The sequence below is a fragment of the Symsagittifera roscoffensis genome, chromosome 10 (genome assembly GCF_963678635.1).
Source record: "Symsagittifera roscoffensis chromosome 10, txSymRosc1.1, whole genome shotgun sequence".
In the NCBI taxonomy this organism is placed as follows: domain Eukaryota; kingdom Metazoa; phylum Xenacoelomorpha; order Acoela; family Convolutidae; genus Symsagittifera; species Symsagittifera roscoffensis.
Window position 1 is genome coordinate 7,009,654 of NC_087071.1, and position 16,034 is coordinate 7,025,687.

At 35.4% G+C, this 16,034-nt stretch overlaps 1 protein-coding gene across 2 annotated transcripts; it reads right to left on the reverse strand.

Annotated features, from left to right (window-relative positions):
• Nucleotides 1–3,139: 3,139 nt before the first annotated feature.
• Nucleotides 3,140–13,802, reverse strand: LOC134855259 (stromal interaction molecule homolog). 2 transcript variants are annotated; one of them, XM_063871726.1, is made up of 7 exons: nucleotides 12,964–13,802; nucleotides 11,337–11,572; nucleotides 8,999–10,176; nucleotides 8,036–8,134; nucleotides 7,564–7,697; nucleotides 5,206–5,430; nucleotides 3,140–3,687 (listed from the first exon to the last, which is right to left on the reverse strand). In XM_063871726.1, exons 1-7 carry the CDS (start codon nucleotides 13,202–13,204, stop codon nucleotides 3,287–3,289), a joined length of 2,514 nt encoding a protein of 837 aa, XP_063727796.1. In that variant the 5' UTR covers nucleotides 13,205–13,802; the 3' UTR covers nucleotides 3,140–3,286. The 2 variants fall into 2 exon arrangements, with proteins under 2 accessions (XP_063727796.1, XP_063727795.1); XM_063871725.1 differs by having other exon boundaries at nucleotides 8,036–8,146.
• Between the last annotated feature and the right edge of the window lie 2,232 nt (nucleotides 13,803–16,034).

A 16,034-nucleotide genomic window follows, 5' to 3' on the forward strand; every position in this document is an offset into this window, starting at 1 on the left:
GAAAAAAAGGTCCTGATCAGATTCGAACTCATGATCTTTGCACGATTAGTCCTGTTAACAAAGTAATTTAGGGAAAATTAAGTCTAGTAACCGATTGGAATACCCTTGCTTATTGCAATGGTAAAGTGAAAGCCCAATTCCAAACAGTTTCATACTACCTGTTTTTATGTAACAGAAATTCTAGAAAAAGAGATTACGCAGGACATTTGAGTTAAAATTAGTAGCGGAACAAAACATATGAATATTTGAGCAGAAACCAGTTCAACCAAAAAAAATGAACTTAAATCCACTTGACACAAAAAAATGAACGACACTAGAAACAACCTGATAATTGATTACAGCACAAGAAAAATCCTTGATTTGACACCTAAATCAACAAAACTTGAGCAGAAAAAGGAAAGTCCTAAAATTCAGTTTGTACCGGAAAACTTCAATATCATACAAGAAGACACTGCCAGGACTGAAACCCCCGAGCCAATATCTCCAAGCCAAGTTGAAAGGAAGCTGTTAAGGTTTGACGTTACAGCAATCACTATTTCTTTTAAGAGAAACTGCTTACGGAAAAAATCTAGTTCTCGGTTGCAGGACACGTGCTCTCGTAACATTAATTCACTTTCAAATGCCTTTCAATTGATTCAAAAATGATTTTATGCGATCTGTTTTTTTTTTCAATTGAACGCTTAATCTATTTGTGCAGTTTTAGGGAAGAAATAGGTTTCCAAACAACGGTCGAAGTTTCAAAATTTTGTATGTTTGAAAGCCATGTTTTTTCTTTAAAAAAGGGCATAGACGGTTACGCCGCGAAGATACCTACTACCAGTTGTTTCATTTGAAACTTTCCTTATAAATTTGGAGGGCACATTTTGAAATGTTTCAACTAAACGAACAAAATGTTACAAATTTGCCTTTTTAAAAACCAAGTCTTCAAAAAAAAAATAGGGCGTAGTGGCTTATGTAGAATATCTTCCCACACGCAGTTCTATTAATTGGATTCAAAATCTCAGATTTGGCAGGGAAGCTTCGAGGAAAATGACAAATAAAATAAAATCTGGGTGAAACATTACCCTTCCATAATTTTGGAAGGATTTAGAAAGTGAGTAAAAAGAGACGAGTAAAAAAAGACTTGCGATAAAACAACAGAAAATAATTATCACGACCTATATAGGAGTCTGAACTACGATCAATGAATTTTAAAAATTTAACAAGCCTGCAACCGCTTTGAGGTAGATTCGGTGGATGACCCTTACCAAGCGTAAGTGTAACAAGCAGGCTGATAGCTATGCTCTGTAACAAACTGCTCGTCCTGTCATTTGACTCAATCATTTGTCTTCAGTAGTCGTTATAAAAACTTTTCAACGTTTATCTTGCAATTAATTCGATTTTTACTCGTGTTTTGAAACGTTTAAACTATAAAATTTCGATAACAAGCATGGGGGATTTGCCTTTCCCTAAGGAATTCTAAATCCGTTACAAAACCCTCCCACTTTGCCATTATTTTATGACATCCAGTTTCGGCGACCGAAGTATACATTTTTCCAAAGGCACCCATAAATTAGTATATATTGGCGCCAGTATATACTAATTTAGCAGATGACGCGCCTAACATGCAATTTTTTCGTAAAACGTTTTCCAAAAAGCGCCCATAGACGTCATTTTGACCTGATGTTTTCATAAGTTAGTTTGCGTCGCAGAAAAATCAATCAAAAGTCAAAATAGTGTTTTTTTTACATGATCTGGGATCGCTCGGAAAATCATTTGTCATTTTTTTTTGAAAATCCGCTTCCTCACCAGAAAATCCTAGATCCTCCCCTGATAACAAAGTGTAATAATTCTTGCTCAAATGAATTTTTATTTTGTTGAATTCAACTTCGAAAAGGAGTGAAAAAAATCTGGAATTGGTATAGCAGAAACAGAAAAGTAGCAAAATGATTTGCTTGCAGTTTAAAAAAAACAAATTCAACGTTGGTTTGTCGTAATGAGCAATTAGCTTCTATGTTGCTCCTTTTTTACATAAACCACTGGACTCGATATCGATAATCTAAATTCCTCACGAAAAAAGCTGTTTCTACGGTTAATTCGATGAAGTTATTAAGCTGCTAATCTCAGCTTAGATTGCATTTAACAAGTCATAACCAAAACCATGTTAAACAGCACCTTTTTATATTGATAGGCATTCAAAATTATTTGGAAATACTTTCGCTATCAAGTTTGTTTTTCAATTAGTAATCCCATAATATGCGAATTAATAATCCCTTGTAGTGGGCGGGGGGTTCAAATTAGTTAATTAGTTTCCAGGGTTTTGTGGGGGGGGGGGCGTTCCAGGGTTTTGTAAGGGGGGGGGGGTGTTTCTAAAACATTTTCAGGGATTAATGTTTTTTTTTCAAAACCATTTTCAGGGTTAAAACAAGCGCACTTACGGGGTGTGGGCGGACGCCCTCCTCGGGAATTCTACACCCTGCCGACTAAATGGTTCGCAAAAACGCCTTTTTGGCGTTTTTTTTTAACTTCTTGCGAGCGAAATAAGTCTTTGTACTGCTTTCGGATCGGAAAAATTCTGGACGAATTCTAGGCCACTTTTCAAGGCCGAAAGAAACCATTGCATGGTGGCTCACTTGTTTGACCTTTTTATCTCCCAGATACAATTAAGAATACCCAGCAAAGCCCCTTTTTTAAAACATGCCAGCACATGATGAGATCAATCATTCAAATCCAATTTTTTCATAACGTTAAATCCAGAAAAAAACCAACCTTATCCCAAAATCATAGAGCATTTGAACGTACGTCTATCGCTTATAATTTACAAAAATAAAATAAATTCGAATATTAATATTCAATAAACATTTATAATTTCATTTTTAAATTCACCAATTTAGCGTAAATATAGGTTAGTATATTTAATCTACTAGAAAAGAACGGAAGATAATCAGTTAAAATGAACAAAATAATTGTGCAGTTAAGTTACATTGCATTAATTTTCTATAGTGAAAATCAAGCATGAGAATCAATGACACACAATAATAAACTTATACAAGTAGTTGAGGATTCTGTGAAGATTATTCAAACCCCTTTATTTCAAAAAAAATATGGCGGAATCAATCCGTTATTCATTGTAGATTTAGCACATCCAGCTATACCGTTGACATAGTTCGTCGTGGATGTGAGCTTATTTAATAGATACCATAGGGGCGACTTGTTCCCAAAATCCTTTCTTTAATGTCGACTGAAATATTGCGCTTGAATTTCACCAGATTACCGAATTTTACTCAATTAACTAGATTATAAATCATTACTCATTGGTAATAGTATCTCTTAGACTGTTAGTCCTCGAGCTTTCAAGCTCATGTTCTTTTGAACTGCTTTTGCCCAAAGACGAGTTATAAGATTTCGATTTCTGTGAGTTTGAAGTTAAGAGTCTTTTTAGCAAACCTTTTTTATGCTTCTTTTTCGCGGTTTCATTTTCGCTTAAATTGCCGTCAAATGTATTGCTGTGTTTGAGCACTCGATGGCTCTTTTTGCTTTCATCATTTTTGCTCTTTTTGGTCCTGCTGTCTTTTTGGTTGCCTGGTGACGTCATGATTGGCAGTTGCGGGGAAGACTTGTGAGTTGAACTGCTCATTTGGTCGTCAGTCGAAATAGCCGACAATATTGAGACTGAGCCGAGCGAAGTAGTTTCGTCAGTTTCCTGTCCTATAAAAACTGAAAAAAATGATTAAAACTTTTCACGGATGCCTAACAGATCTAATTTTTTTAAATTATAGCGTTTTAAATAACCTAGGCGCCAAGAAAGTACAGATAAAATCCAAAAAAAATAGTCATTTTTAATTTCAAGTAAAAATCACGTTCGAAAAAACTTATCTGTACAAAGAAAAAACTCTGAATCACTTGAAGGCAGCCCATACCCCAGATTTTCCGAACACTCTCACCCAGGGGCGGATTTGGGGGGGGGGGGGGGGGGGGGGGGGGGGGCGTACGCGTCCGCGTCCTCCGCTCAGGGATTCGACCCCCTGCCGACCCAAAGGGTCCCCCCTTTGCACTATTTTGAGATATCCATATTTGGTGACGGACGGACCCTGAAATTTTTCTAAAGGCCCCTCCGGCGCCAATATATGATAATTTTGAGGGATAAAAGTGCCCAAAAATGACTTTCTCCGAAATTTTGCCTGCCCCCCCCCCCACTACTTCGAGAAAATCCTAGATCCACCCCTTCTCTTACCGTCAACTTGTCCATATTTAGTAAACATACCATTATACAATGACTAACTCTAAAATCGCATCAAACCGTGACATATCAATTTGGTCGGGATATCTTTAACACGGTCAAAATTTTTCCTGGATATTTCAAAAATTTCGCCGAATCATTCATATTATAGGCCTTAGGACAAAATATCTCGATTTTAGTTATCCATATTGGACAAATTGGTGATTTTGAAACAAATAAAAAACAGCGATTGCACCTAAAATAACTTTTTCATCTTCAGCTCAAGAACTTATATATTTCAGTTTGAATTAAGAACTCCATCAAAATACGCTGGCAAAAAGGTCGAGCTTAGTCTGAAAAAAAAATCAACCCGACAACAATTATTTCATCACTTTCTGTGATAGTCGAAACGGAATAATCGCAATGGACTGTATCAACACTTAAACTCGATTGTACTGGATTTATATGCATATACAGCAGCAAAACTGATCTGAAAATTTGCGACTTCAGTTGAAAAAAGAACTCGTATATTGACACAAGCATAAATCAAAAGTTTCAACGATAAAAATTTGACTCCAAAACAAAAAAGAGATTAGATAAGGAAACAGTTTTAATCAACTCGAAGAAACAAGGATAGGCGGCTGCTGTTCAAGTGGCACATATTGTTCTTTTTTTTTCATCTTTTTGAGCACGATTTCATGTTACTATTTGGGAAGGCGTTGAGGTAGACGCAGGAGCAAAATTAGTCTCGACCGTCAAAGCTGATATCCTCCCGTATACGTGATGAATAAGTAACTAATTTAATTGAAAACTCAAAAACGGAAAAAAAATTTCAATTCTCAAACCCCCTCCTCCAGAGTAAAATTTAGCTCCAGCTCTTACTCGAGCCCCTGCTCACCCCCCCCCCTTTCCCAGGGCTGTTTTTATCTCCGCACATCTACAATTTTTAAGGTAACCGTGTAACGGATCAGTATTTTGAAACACTTTGCGTGTGTATTTTGACTAACCCGTTGAAAAGCGCTTCTCTTTCGAAATATTGAACAATCGGCTACTAGTCTCACTTCCTGCACTCCCAGCACCCGTAATTGTAGACTCATTGTCTTCTGCAAATGAGACAGTCGATTTCGAATTGGGTAGTTTGTTCATGCCACTAGCAACCCCAGCCACACTTGAAGGCGTTGTTACACTTGAGATAGTCCCCGTGTTCACGCCGCTACCATTAAGAAGCTCTCCTAAATGTTTTTTAAAAACTTGGGGGGATATATAAATGTTTTTATTTGTCCTTAAACCAGGATAACAAACTGGTCGACAAAGAAGTAGTGACTTAGTCAAAATTTACTCGAAATAACTCAAATTGGGCAGAAAACAAAGAACAAATAACAAGCGACCAGAAAAATTGACAGTAATTTGACAAAAATTTCTGTGCCGCAAGTAACTTTTTGTAAAAAAAAAATCAAAAAAGTTTTTGACCAAAAAATTGCGTTTTTTTGGCACGAGCTCCCTTTCAAAAGAAGTAAATAACAAAACTGAGGAAATACAAATAACTAATTGTAGAAAATAATACTCTCAACAATAAAGTTATCGGTTTTAAAGGATTTCAAACAACAAAACTTAACCTCTTTGGTCAATTATTGACTAGAAGGATAAAATAACCAACAGATTATTAACTAAATTAAACTAGAAAAAAAAACTCGGATAACGAAATTCAATAAAGCTACTTGAATTTCAAGATACTTTTATGATTGGCCCTTTTAACACAGAGGCAAATCTGCAAACGGTCCATAAAGCGATGAAACGGCAGAAACGTAGCTTCAACAGTTAGAAAAAGGAAAGCACTTATTGCTGGTTTCTGTGCAGGTAGCACAGTATGTTCCGACCATAATTTTTGTCAAACTTTTTTGCAGTTTTTTTTGAATTTTCGAAATTTTTGATTCCCAAAATGGAGCTAACAAACTCCAAAAACTAACTTTAAGCGAGTAAAAATTAGGTTCAACGGCTTAAATTAAGCATAAACAAGCTATTGAAAGCCTGCACACCCACCTTATTAGATTAAATTATATATAAAACATTCAAACTCGACCGATTTCAATGATTATTTTTGGTACCTGCTTTTGAGTGGAAAGCAAAAGATTAATCACACACGAATACAAAGTTCTTCTTCATTTTTCAAACAGTCGGACCAATAAGGGAAAAGGTAAACAAGCTTTGAAGAGAAAACGTTTGTCATCTGTTTGTCATTGTTTATATAGAAGCTTTGAAATCCTGGACATTACATTATTAAGACAGAGGCTTAAAACTCTACTTTTTTGCGCAGCTTATCGCCCAGACTAGTTTTTCAGATCTGGAAAGAATGCAAAACAGACAAGCTGGAATAATTGAACCGATAAATTCTATATTACGTAAGCGAAACTTTATCGATTCAAAAGGCCATAACACAAAATTATTGAGCTCTCAGGATCCAAGAGATGGCCTAACTGCGTTCTTGGTGCGTCTCGTGTTAATGGTGTTTATTTTCAAATTAATATCACTATCTGGTAATTAAAAAGTTAGGAATTCAGAAAAAAAAAACATATCATTAAAACTGGCATAAGTGAGAATAACTTTGTTCTTTTACACTGAAGCGAAGAAATTTAGCTGAACTTGAAAATAAACCAAAGTCAAGCCGCAAAAAATCATCGCGACCTGTATAAGTGACAATCACAACGTTTATATTTCAAACTTGATAATGTTTAAACGATAATCAATTTTAGATCATTTTAAAATGACCTGACAAGCAGATCGAGAACAGGAATAATCGACTAAGCAATCAAATTGCGCAAAATGTTCCTTTCACACATTAAGACACAAATGCGAAGCTGCAAGTTGTCAAACAAGCGAAAAAAAGGAGAAAAGTCGCTATAAAAGGTGAAACATTGAGAAAAAGGAAAGAAACTAATAAAAAAATCTCCTATGGCTCGGAATCGAACCACGAACTGATGATTAAGAGTCACACGTCCTGGCATCTGCGCTCTGGTCGCTTGACAATGTTCAGCACTAGCCACCAATAAACCAGATATAATGCTTTGGCCGTTTTTATCTTAACTATTTGTAACGCTTTGATTGCATTTTTCGAAATTAAACCCTTCTTAAACTATGCTGGGCTACATTAGAGGCTTCCTTTGATGTAATTGGCTCAACAACTAACCCGATAGATGTAAAACCGCAGTTAAAGTTTCCATTTTTCTGGATAATGCAGGGCTAATTTAAGAACTATAGCTTTTTAAGTCAGCCTTTAATTTTCATAAAAATTAGAAAAAGTGAAACAAAAAATTGCTAGTAAATAATGTAGGAGGGGGAAAGGAAAAAATCCCACTGCGCCAATTTACCTGGATCGTTTGGTCGATCTTCGGGCAGTACTGCCAGTGCCATTTTACTCCTGGTTGGAAGCTTCTGTTGTCGTTGACCGATCGGAATCGGCGAAATCAATCCGTCATTTTGAGTCAGAAGCCGAGCTCGCTGTCTGAAAATGAATGAAATTACTCTTACTGTTATTTAGAGTCGTTTAGTTTAATTTATGCATTTTTAAAAAGAATCTGAGACAGTGTGCATGGAAACGCCAGCTATTTTAATAAAAACATATATTATCAGAATTTCACAAACAATTGCTCTGGAGATTGCAAGCAACCAAATAGAGTCAATTTTCTATCATCTTAAATCAGCTTTTTCCGCACAAAAAATTTCCTATTATTCAATAAAGCACTAGTTCGTAAAACAATGCGACGAGTGACATTAAAACTTACTTAATTTCCGATAGTTGAATTTAACAAAAATCAGTTTGTTCAACTTGTTTCACTCTACCTCGGATCGATTGTATTGATTGTAGTTGAGTCACTTTCGGGTAGCGATGAGACATCATCAGTGGTGCTTCCGGCGTAAATGGGACCTCCCTTCGGCAAGCTGGAAACACACCTAAAATTTATGCAAATCTGACGCTGCAATTGACGTTTTCATGCGATTACTTGGCATTTTAATTATAATCCGAACAATTGAGATTATCAGATATTCCGTTTATTGGGTATAATTACTAGTTGGACCCGGGCAAACCACTCTATGCAAGGTTTTCCTGAACTAATTTGCCCTAAATTGTCAACTTGTCAAATTGCGAACATTCCCCACTAAATAAATTGCTCTATGTCAATCTCCCAAAATACTTCTAGTGGAATATTTGATAATACTAAAACCAAACTACTTTGACGAGCAGCAAACAATGATGATGGACTTCACTCGTTTTGAGATAGTACGTTAAGTCGAAAAAAAGTCATGCATAAAAACCTCAATTTGCCAATGCTGAGAATGAATACATGAGAGCCAAAACGAAAACTTCATACGATTAGCGAGAAAAAAATGATCAAAAGTAGCGAACACTTGATAAGCATGATACAAGTCACACACAAGTCGACAGCTCGTCACCACAGCTAGTGAGAACTAATTTCCACCAAATGGCCTCAGTCACGATATTAAACCTGGAAGAATTGAGGCTAACCAATTAACTTTATTTAATTGAAATTTTGCAGAACCTTTGACTAATTGAAATTTTATTTAACTGGACAAAGATAATTTTATGTCAAAATAACATTTCTTTATTCCAACCAGTATCAATTTTCTAAAAAAAACATTCAAACGGATTTTGACGAAAAAACTGAAATTAAATATCAATTGTTCTGATGACTAGAAGATTATTACACAGGTACAGGCACTGAAGTAAATGCAAATTTTGAGATTTTAGATACAATATTTGCAGTTTTTGAAAGTATTATTTACCTGAGATTGAAATTAGGTTGACTCGCCGACCTCGAAAACGCCGAGCTACTTTGAGCACTGCTAAATGGGGGCGACACCAATTGCATGCCCGAATGATGAAACCCACTCGAATTATGATGGTTTAAAATACTTCCGAAACCAACGCCTGAATTGACACTTTTCATTATATTTTCATAATTCGCCACGTATTTTCGCAACTCTTTCATTCCGCTATTTCTGCAAATGGGCCGACCTAGTATCGACTCCAGAGCGTGCCATCGGGTCGTTCGTTCATGTAAATCATTCGTAACTTCGGTAAGCGCCGTTCGGGCTCGTAAAATCTCGTTATCTATTCCCGACAATCCCGTTCCGTGAGCAACTTGTAACGCTCCTAAGAAAGTATTTCGCTTTTTCGTTAATTTTTCTCCATGTAATTTTGCAATTTCCAACTGCTGTTCCGCGACTTTTTTCCGTGCTAAGAAATGTTTCATTTCAACTTCATGAGTGATTTGAAGCCATTCAACCAGTAAAGGCGGTATTTCGAATCCATTACTTGAAACTGCAGATAGCCGTTCTAAGCTTTGTTCTCGTAACATTGTTTGCAATTTTTCCACCTCGTTTTTCAGTGCTGTATTTTGCTCGTCTTTTTGAGCTAATTTAAGCAACAATTCTTCTTCTGAAACCAAACTATGACGCTTTATTAATTCCCCATTGGCAAACTCTTCAGGTGGTTTTTTCACAGACGCCAATTTTAATTGGTTAATATTCTCTTCATTCTGATTGGCTATCTGTTTTTGCGTTTGGTTCAAAGATTCTTCCGCTTGTTGTAAGCTGGTTAAATCTTTCATCACTTTTTTCAGCTGTTTTTGGCTGTAGTTATATTGCCAAAATAAATACCAACAAGCTAAGGATGATGTTATTAGTCCTGCAATAAGAACAATATCTTTCAGAAGTGTATTTTTTCTCGGCAGACCAAATAAGACCAAATCTGTTGCTTTTAACGAGATCTTCCTTTGATGTGATCGGTTGACAATTCCAAGTTTCTGGAGCAAACTGTTGTTCGAAGTCATACACAGTCTTGGAAGGGATCTTCCGTCAATTCTGAATTTCCGGAAAACCTGACTATACTGCGGGAGTTCAACGTAGCTTGTAAGCCACTCTTCCACATCCGAAGTGGTCCAATTATGAACTCCTGTCACCTTGAAAAATAAATCAAGTAGGATTTTTTGAAATCAAACATCAAATAGTCAACAATTTATTTCACAAAATTCACTCAAAATTAAAAATTCAAATGGCTAAAATGCATTCATCAAACTCACCCATGATTAAAAAAAAATTAAAAATTGCAAAAATACAACTTAAGGTATTAAAATTAAAATTCAAAAAAAAAATCAAAGAGTATTCAAACTTAACTTCAAAAATCAAAGCTTGTCCGAATCAAAAGATGAAACAAAAGTGAATTGAACGAGACTGGCCGGTTCATGTACAAATAGCAGAGACCAATTTGGTCTTCGACAAATAGCAGAGACAAATTGGTCTTCGAAGACAGTTACCAATTGGAAACAAACACTCAAGAGAAAAAAATTATAGTTGCTTCGAAATGTTTGTCTTTTTGGTCTACGTGTGGGAGAGTGTTTAAACATAGCCCTCGTGAACTGATTACCAATTAACTCGGATATAACATTACATATTTATTTTTACTTTGATCGGTTTAGGTAGAAGAAGAAGACTTTTCCTTTTTATGTCAGAAGTTCTGAAAAATCAAAATAATTCCAAAGTTTTTCACAAGGAAATTTTTTCAAATGTTTTAATTACAGTGCAGATCACTATTATAAAAGTTTCAATATGATATATCATTCTTGCGACGTCGCTGATGGTATATGGACTCTCGTGCAAAAACAATTCCCGAATCAAAACTTCAGTCACACCTTCGATGTTCGGAACAAAAGCTGCAACAATTTATCTTATTTACCTTCTAAAACAAAGCATGTGGTAAATACCTTCGTTCGTAATCTGAAATCTCAAAAACTTGGTTTAAAAAGAAATTTTTGAAAAAAAAATTCTCATGATTTGCTCAAATAATTTTTCGGTGTTTCGTGTGTCAATTTTTATGTTTTTTAATTCGCGTAGTAAATATCTACAAAATATATTTCACGCCGCTATTTTTTTAAAACTTTTTGCAATTTCGATTTTTTGCCCAATTGCATTTCCCATTTGGGTAAATGAAATATTTTACTACTACTGCTACTAATCTTTGCACAAAACCAGGAAAATATTCTTGCAATACAAAAAAAATTAAACGCTCTTGTGGTCCAAAAAAATAAATAAACGCTCTTGCAATTCTCTCTTGCAAACTTACTTTCCAGTTGTCCCACAGTTCCTGCAGACTAATCAATGAGTCATGTTTGCTGTGTAGTGACTCATGCTTCTGCTTAGCCCCACTTCCCCCTTGCAACTCCTCGGCTATGAAGTCGCCGGTCTCTCTCGCGTCTAACTCTCCGTCTTTGTCGTCGTCTATCTGAGCGTGGAGCCACTCGAAGGATTGATACGAATCCTCTTCTGCGTCTGGGCTCCACTTTCGACTGACAGTTGTTCCTAAAAATCATTTCATTTCTTATTTGAGATTTTTTGCTTCGGTGGCCAAAATTTCTAATTCTCCAAACATAGCCGTCAGACTTTTGATAAGAGGTCAAAGAACTCAAGGAAACCGAAAAAACCATTGGTTCTATCTTGATGAAATGGTAGAACTTTAAAACCAAAACTTGCAACCCATGCGGCTCAAGAACAAATTTGAAAGCAACTCTTTTGCCGCACGAAGCAGGAAAAAAATTCCATTCGTAATCGAGCAACGAAGCTGTGCATAGCCCTGCAATAAAACAGACTACTACCTAATAACATTGAAAATTGAACATAAAATGGAATTATAAACTTTCTGAGATGGAATTGTCCATAAAGAGGCCATTTTTCCAGAGATGGTTGAAAGACGATGAATTGAGCTTTTTTTTCTTTTTCTAAGGATCCATGATATACTGACTAACACCTCGGAATTGAATCCAAAGGATCAGGGGTTCGATTCCCAACTGGAACCCATAATTATGCGTGTATAAAAGTATTTTGAACCTGGAAAGGAGCAAAAACATGGTCGTAAAGAAGGGAAAAGAGGTAGAGGGTAAAGCAGGATAGGAAGGGGAAATTAAAAAACCATCCAAACAAAAAAAATTATTTTTTCGTTAATAAGGCTTTCCAATTTTACTGTCTTAATCTACAGATGAAATACTTGGCCGCCAAAAATGCTAGACTAGAAAAATCATCAGACAAAACTTGAAAAACAAAAAGAGGTTTTGATGAATAAAATGCACAACAGGCTTCGGCACTCGAACCATACACTTATGTTGTCATTGTCGGGTACGCTACCTTTATGCCAATCGGTGAAAATCAGTGAACACATACTTGTACGGTACACCTATGCCAATCAGTGGACATATATAAACCTCCTAGGTTTTCATAAGTTCAACTAAACCAGTTTTACAGTAAAATCGAAAAAAAATCTTAAAAAAAATCCAATTTTTTGTAAGTGTAAGTACGACATGGAAAAACACTTTCGGATAACTCAAATCAAGCAAAAAAATCACGCAAAGAATGTCGAACAACAAAAATCTCCCAAATTCAATGGAATTAATTTAAATGCACAACAAAAAACTGCAGAACTGGAGCTTCGCGTCAATTGAGAACATTCAAACTACTGAACTTCAGAAACTATGATATTGAGACCTTTTGTAAGACTGCTCAATTAGACGGAGGCGGAGCAATGAGTAGAATATATAAATATCCCAATTTGATCAATATCACGTAACTCAATATTTTTATGTTGTGAGATTCTGATTTTATGACCGAATATAAATTTTCTATACATGCATCATGTCTTTATTCTGCCATTAGCCACAGATTAGCATGAACTATATATTCAATCTTAATAAAAAACTTGCCTGGACATAATGGCTCTAAATTTCTATCCTCAGCAGCGCAAGTTTCTCCAGTTTTCAAAACACCATCCAGTTCTGTTTGGGGCATAGAATATTCAGCTTCAGTTACTCCAGAAGATATGCTCTCGTCTTTCATAAGTGGTCCCACCATTTCTTTTTTAGCCATGGAATGTTGCACTTCGGAAGATATTGGGACGCAACAAAAAAGCCAGAACGTAAAAATTGATAAGCTAGAAAATCGCATTTCGATTTGAAGAAATATTTCTTGCGCTGTAATTGAACAGTTGGTCAGCCTATTTAACTATGACAAAAGAAAAGTTATTTTAATGTGACAACAGATTGATTTTCAATACAACTGAAGTGTTTTTGCTGGTCGAAACTGATTATTTTGACAAAACTCGAACAACCACACGTAAATCAAACTATAAAATGAAGTTAAATGAAACTATTGTCACCTAACTGGTTTGTTTGTTATTGCCGTAGCACAAATTATAATTGAAGCAACTTCCGTGTAAATACGAAAACTGAGAAAATAATCATTTGGCATGAATTTATAAGATATTTCTCTCAATCGATATGTTCTCAAATATGATCGTTATTGCTACAATCACTGCTTTTCAGCGATGCAATCAAGTTTCTATCAAAAACTTCGAAATATGGGAGACATTAAATTGATATTTATTGACCGATTATGAAAATCTGAGCCCATGTTATAAGTCCATTTGATATCGATAGCAGATAAATGATAAAAGCCCGATGTTCACGGGACATATAGTTTTCGAAATTGGCAAATATCTACTCATTATAACTGGATACTTGGTCACAATAATGGCCATGTACTTGTTTCTGAAATGAAACATCATTAAGCGTAAGCCTCAGGTTAAATGACGCAACAAACTTAATGTACCGAAACAAATGAACATGAGACCATTATTTTACCTGAAAAAATCTCAAAACAAGCGAAATACACTTCTAAGCAAATTTCGAAATCCGAAACAAACTCGTCATCGCCGACATATACATATTTTTTACGATGAATTTTAATTTAAAATTTAACAGATTAAATCATCGAACCGAGTAAAGATTAGCTAGATTACAACTTCGGTTCGGGCTGTAATTCATTTCGGAGAATTGGATTTTTGCGTATTTCAGCCCTACTAGCGTTTAACGCACCTTCGACAGCTCATGAAAAACCGCATATATTGGAAACAACATCTGCAAACTTTTAGTGTACTCTGACTGCACCGAATGACAGGGTTGGTAATTTCGATCTTTTAAATTTCTTTAATTCCCATTTTAAAAGCGTCATCTCGAAAACTTAATGGGCCTCTGGAGAAAATTGGAGGCCAGATTTGCAACAACTGATCGCCCCTGAGAGCACCCTACTATAGGGTTAGGAATCGAAAATTTTGTGAATTTTTTTAAACCTAAGTTTCCCGAAAAAAAATTTTTTAAAAAAACGTCTTATTGTGGAAAGTAAAAGGATTTGAGCATTCATATTAAGAGGCAAGATTTCAGACGCCTGGGTGTACGCTCACAATAAAGTTGTATCTTCATCAAGTTAGTAGTTTCAAATTTTTTGAATTTCCTTTTAGATAAGTTCTTCGCATGTGGTAAGATTTGCATTTCTTTATAGTACCCAGACAACACCGAACAATTATTTTAAACTTTCTGAAGTTTTCTGAAAAGTTTTGAAAAATCACAAAAAACGTCATATCTCGAAAACTACAAAGAATTGAGCAGTCATAGTTGGAGGCAATATTCGCAATCTTTGAGACTATTCTGACAGGACCTGACTACAGGGTTGGGAATTTCAGATTTTTAAAAACTAATAATAATTTAAGTTTTCTGAAAACTTTTCAAAAAAACACAAAAAACATCATATCTCGAAAACTACAAAGAATTGAGCAGTCATATTTGGAGGCAAGACTCACAATCTTTGAGAATACTCTGACAGGACCCGACTACAGGGTTGGGAGTTTCAGATTTTGCGGGAAAAAAATTAATATAAGTTTTGTGAAAATTTTCTGAAAAAATCACAAAAAACGTCATATCTCGATAACTACAAGGATTTGAAGTCATATTTGGATACAAGATTTGTAACTCCTTAGAGTACTCTGACAGCACCCAACTAAAGGGTTGGGAACTTCAAATTTTGTAAAATTTTTTGTTATTTGAAACTTTTGAAAAAATCTCAAAAATCGTCTTTATCTCGTTAACTAAAATGATTCGGGCATTCAAAATTGGAGACCAAATTCGCAACCTCTATTTCGATATTGGGCTGCTTAATTTAAACTCGGTGAAATAACCACTAACAACAAATAAGAAAATCGAAAAAAATTCTTAACCATTGCAGTATACGATATAGCTTAAACATGCAAAAATAATACGTTGAAAAAGCTTAAACATGGCGAGATAGTGAAGCCCGCATTTAAATATATAATAGACTATCAACTTTCAGCAAAAAATGCGCTAGTTCGGCTATTGCGTCTGACTTATTTTACGGTAAAGAGCCATAAAACTCAATGCAACTACATTTATAAAGTTACATCTTGCAAATCATCAGGATAAAATAACCTACAACATTCAAAAGCTTCACAAACAGCCAGGTTGCAATACGAACAAGATTGCTCGTATCAGGTCTCCAGTGTGTTGTTCGCTATGATTTTCCACGGGGTGTATGCAGCCATTTTTGCGGACCAAGTTTCAGGGTAATGATTTAGCCGCCAATGCATCTTGTTAGTTTTCATAGCTTAGTCATAAAAAAAAAGTTTTCATAGCTTAGTCAAATTGCTCCCAACTAGAAGTACTCAAAAACAATTTATGTACAATTCCTAGGATAACACTACGCTTGTACTGGGTTGATGCGCAGCTCCTACAGTTCAATTTAGCCCAGTATCTGTTAATTTTGATACCAATTGCAGGTTACCCTCTTATCTTGCTATACATTTTGTTCAAATCCAGGAACGGCATTAAACTTGTCTCTAATTGAAAACTTCGGACCCACTGACAGCATTTTTAGTTTATTAAGAAGTTAAATATCTTTTAATCTACTACTACTACTACTACTACTA

Coding starts and splice junctions, on each gene's coding strand:
- LOC134855259 (XM_063871725.1), bottom strand. CDS start 13,204: ATGCGATTTTCTAGCTTATCAATTTTTACGTTCTGGCTTTTTTGTTGC. Junction 10,177..11,336: donor AACTGTGGGACAACTGGAAA/GTAAGTTTGCAA, acceptor TTATTTTTCAAG/GTGACAGGAGTTCATAATTG. Junction 7,698..8,035: donor ATCAATACAATCGATCCGAG/GTAGAGTGAAAC, acceptor ATTCATTTTCAG/ACAGCGAGCTCGGCTTCTGA.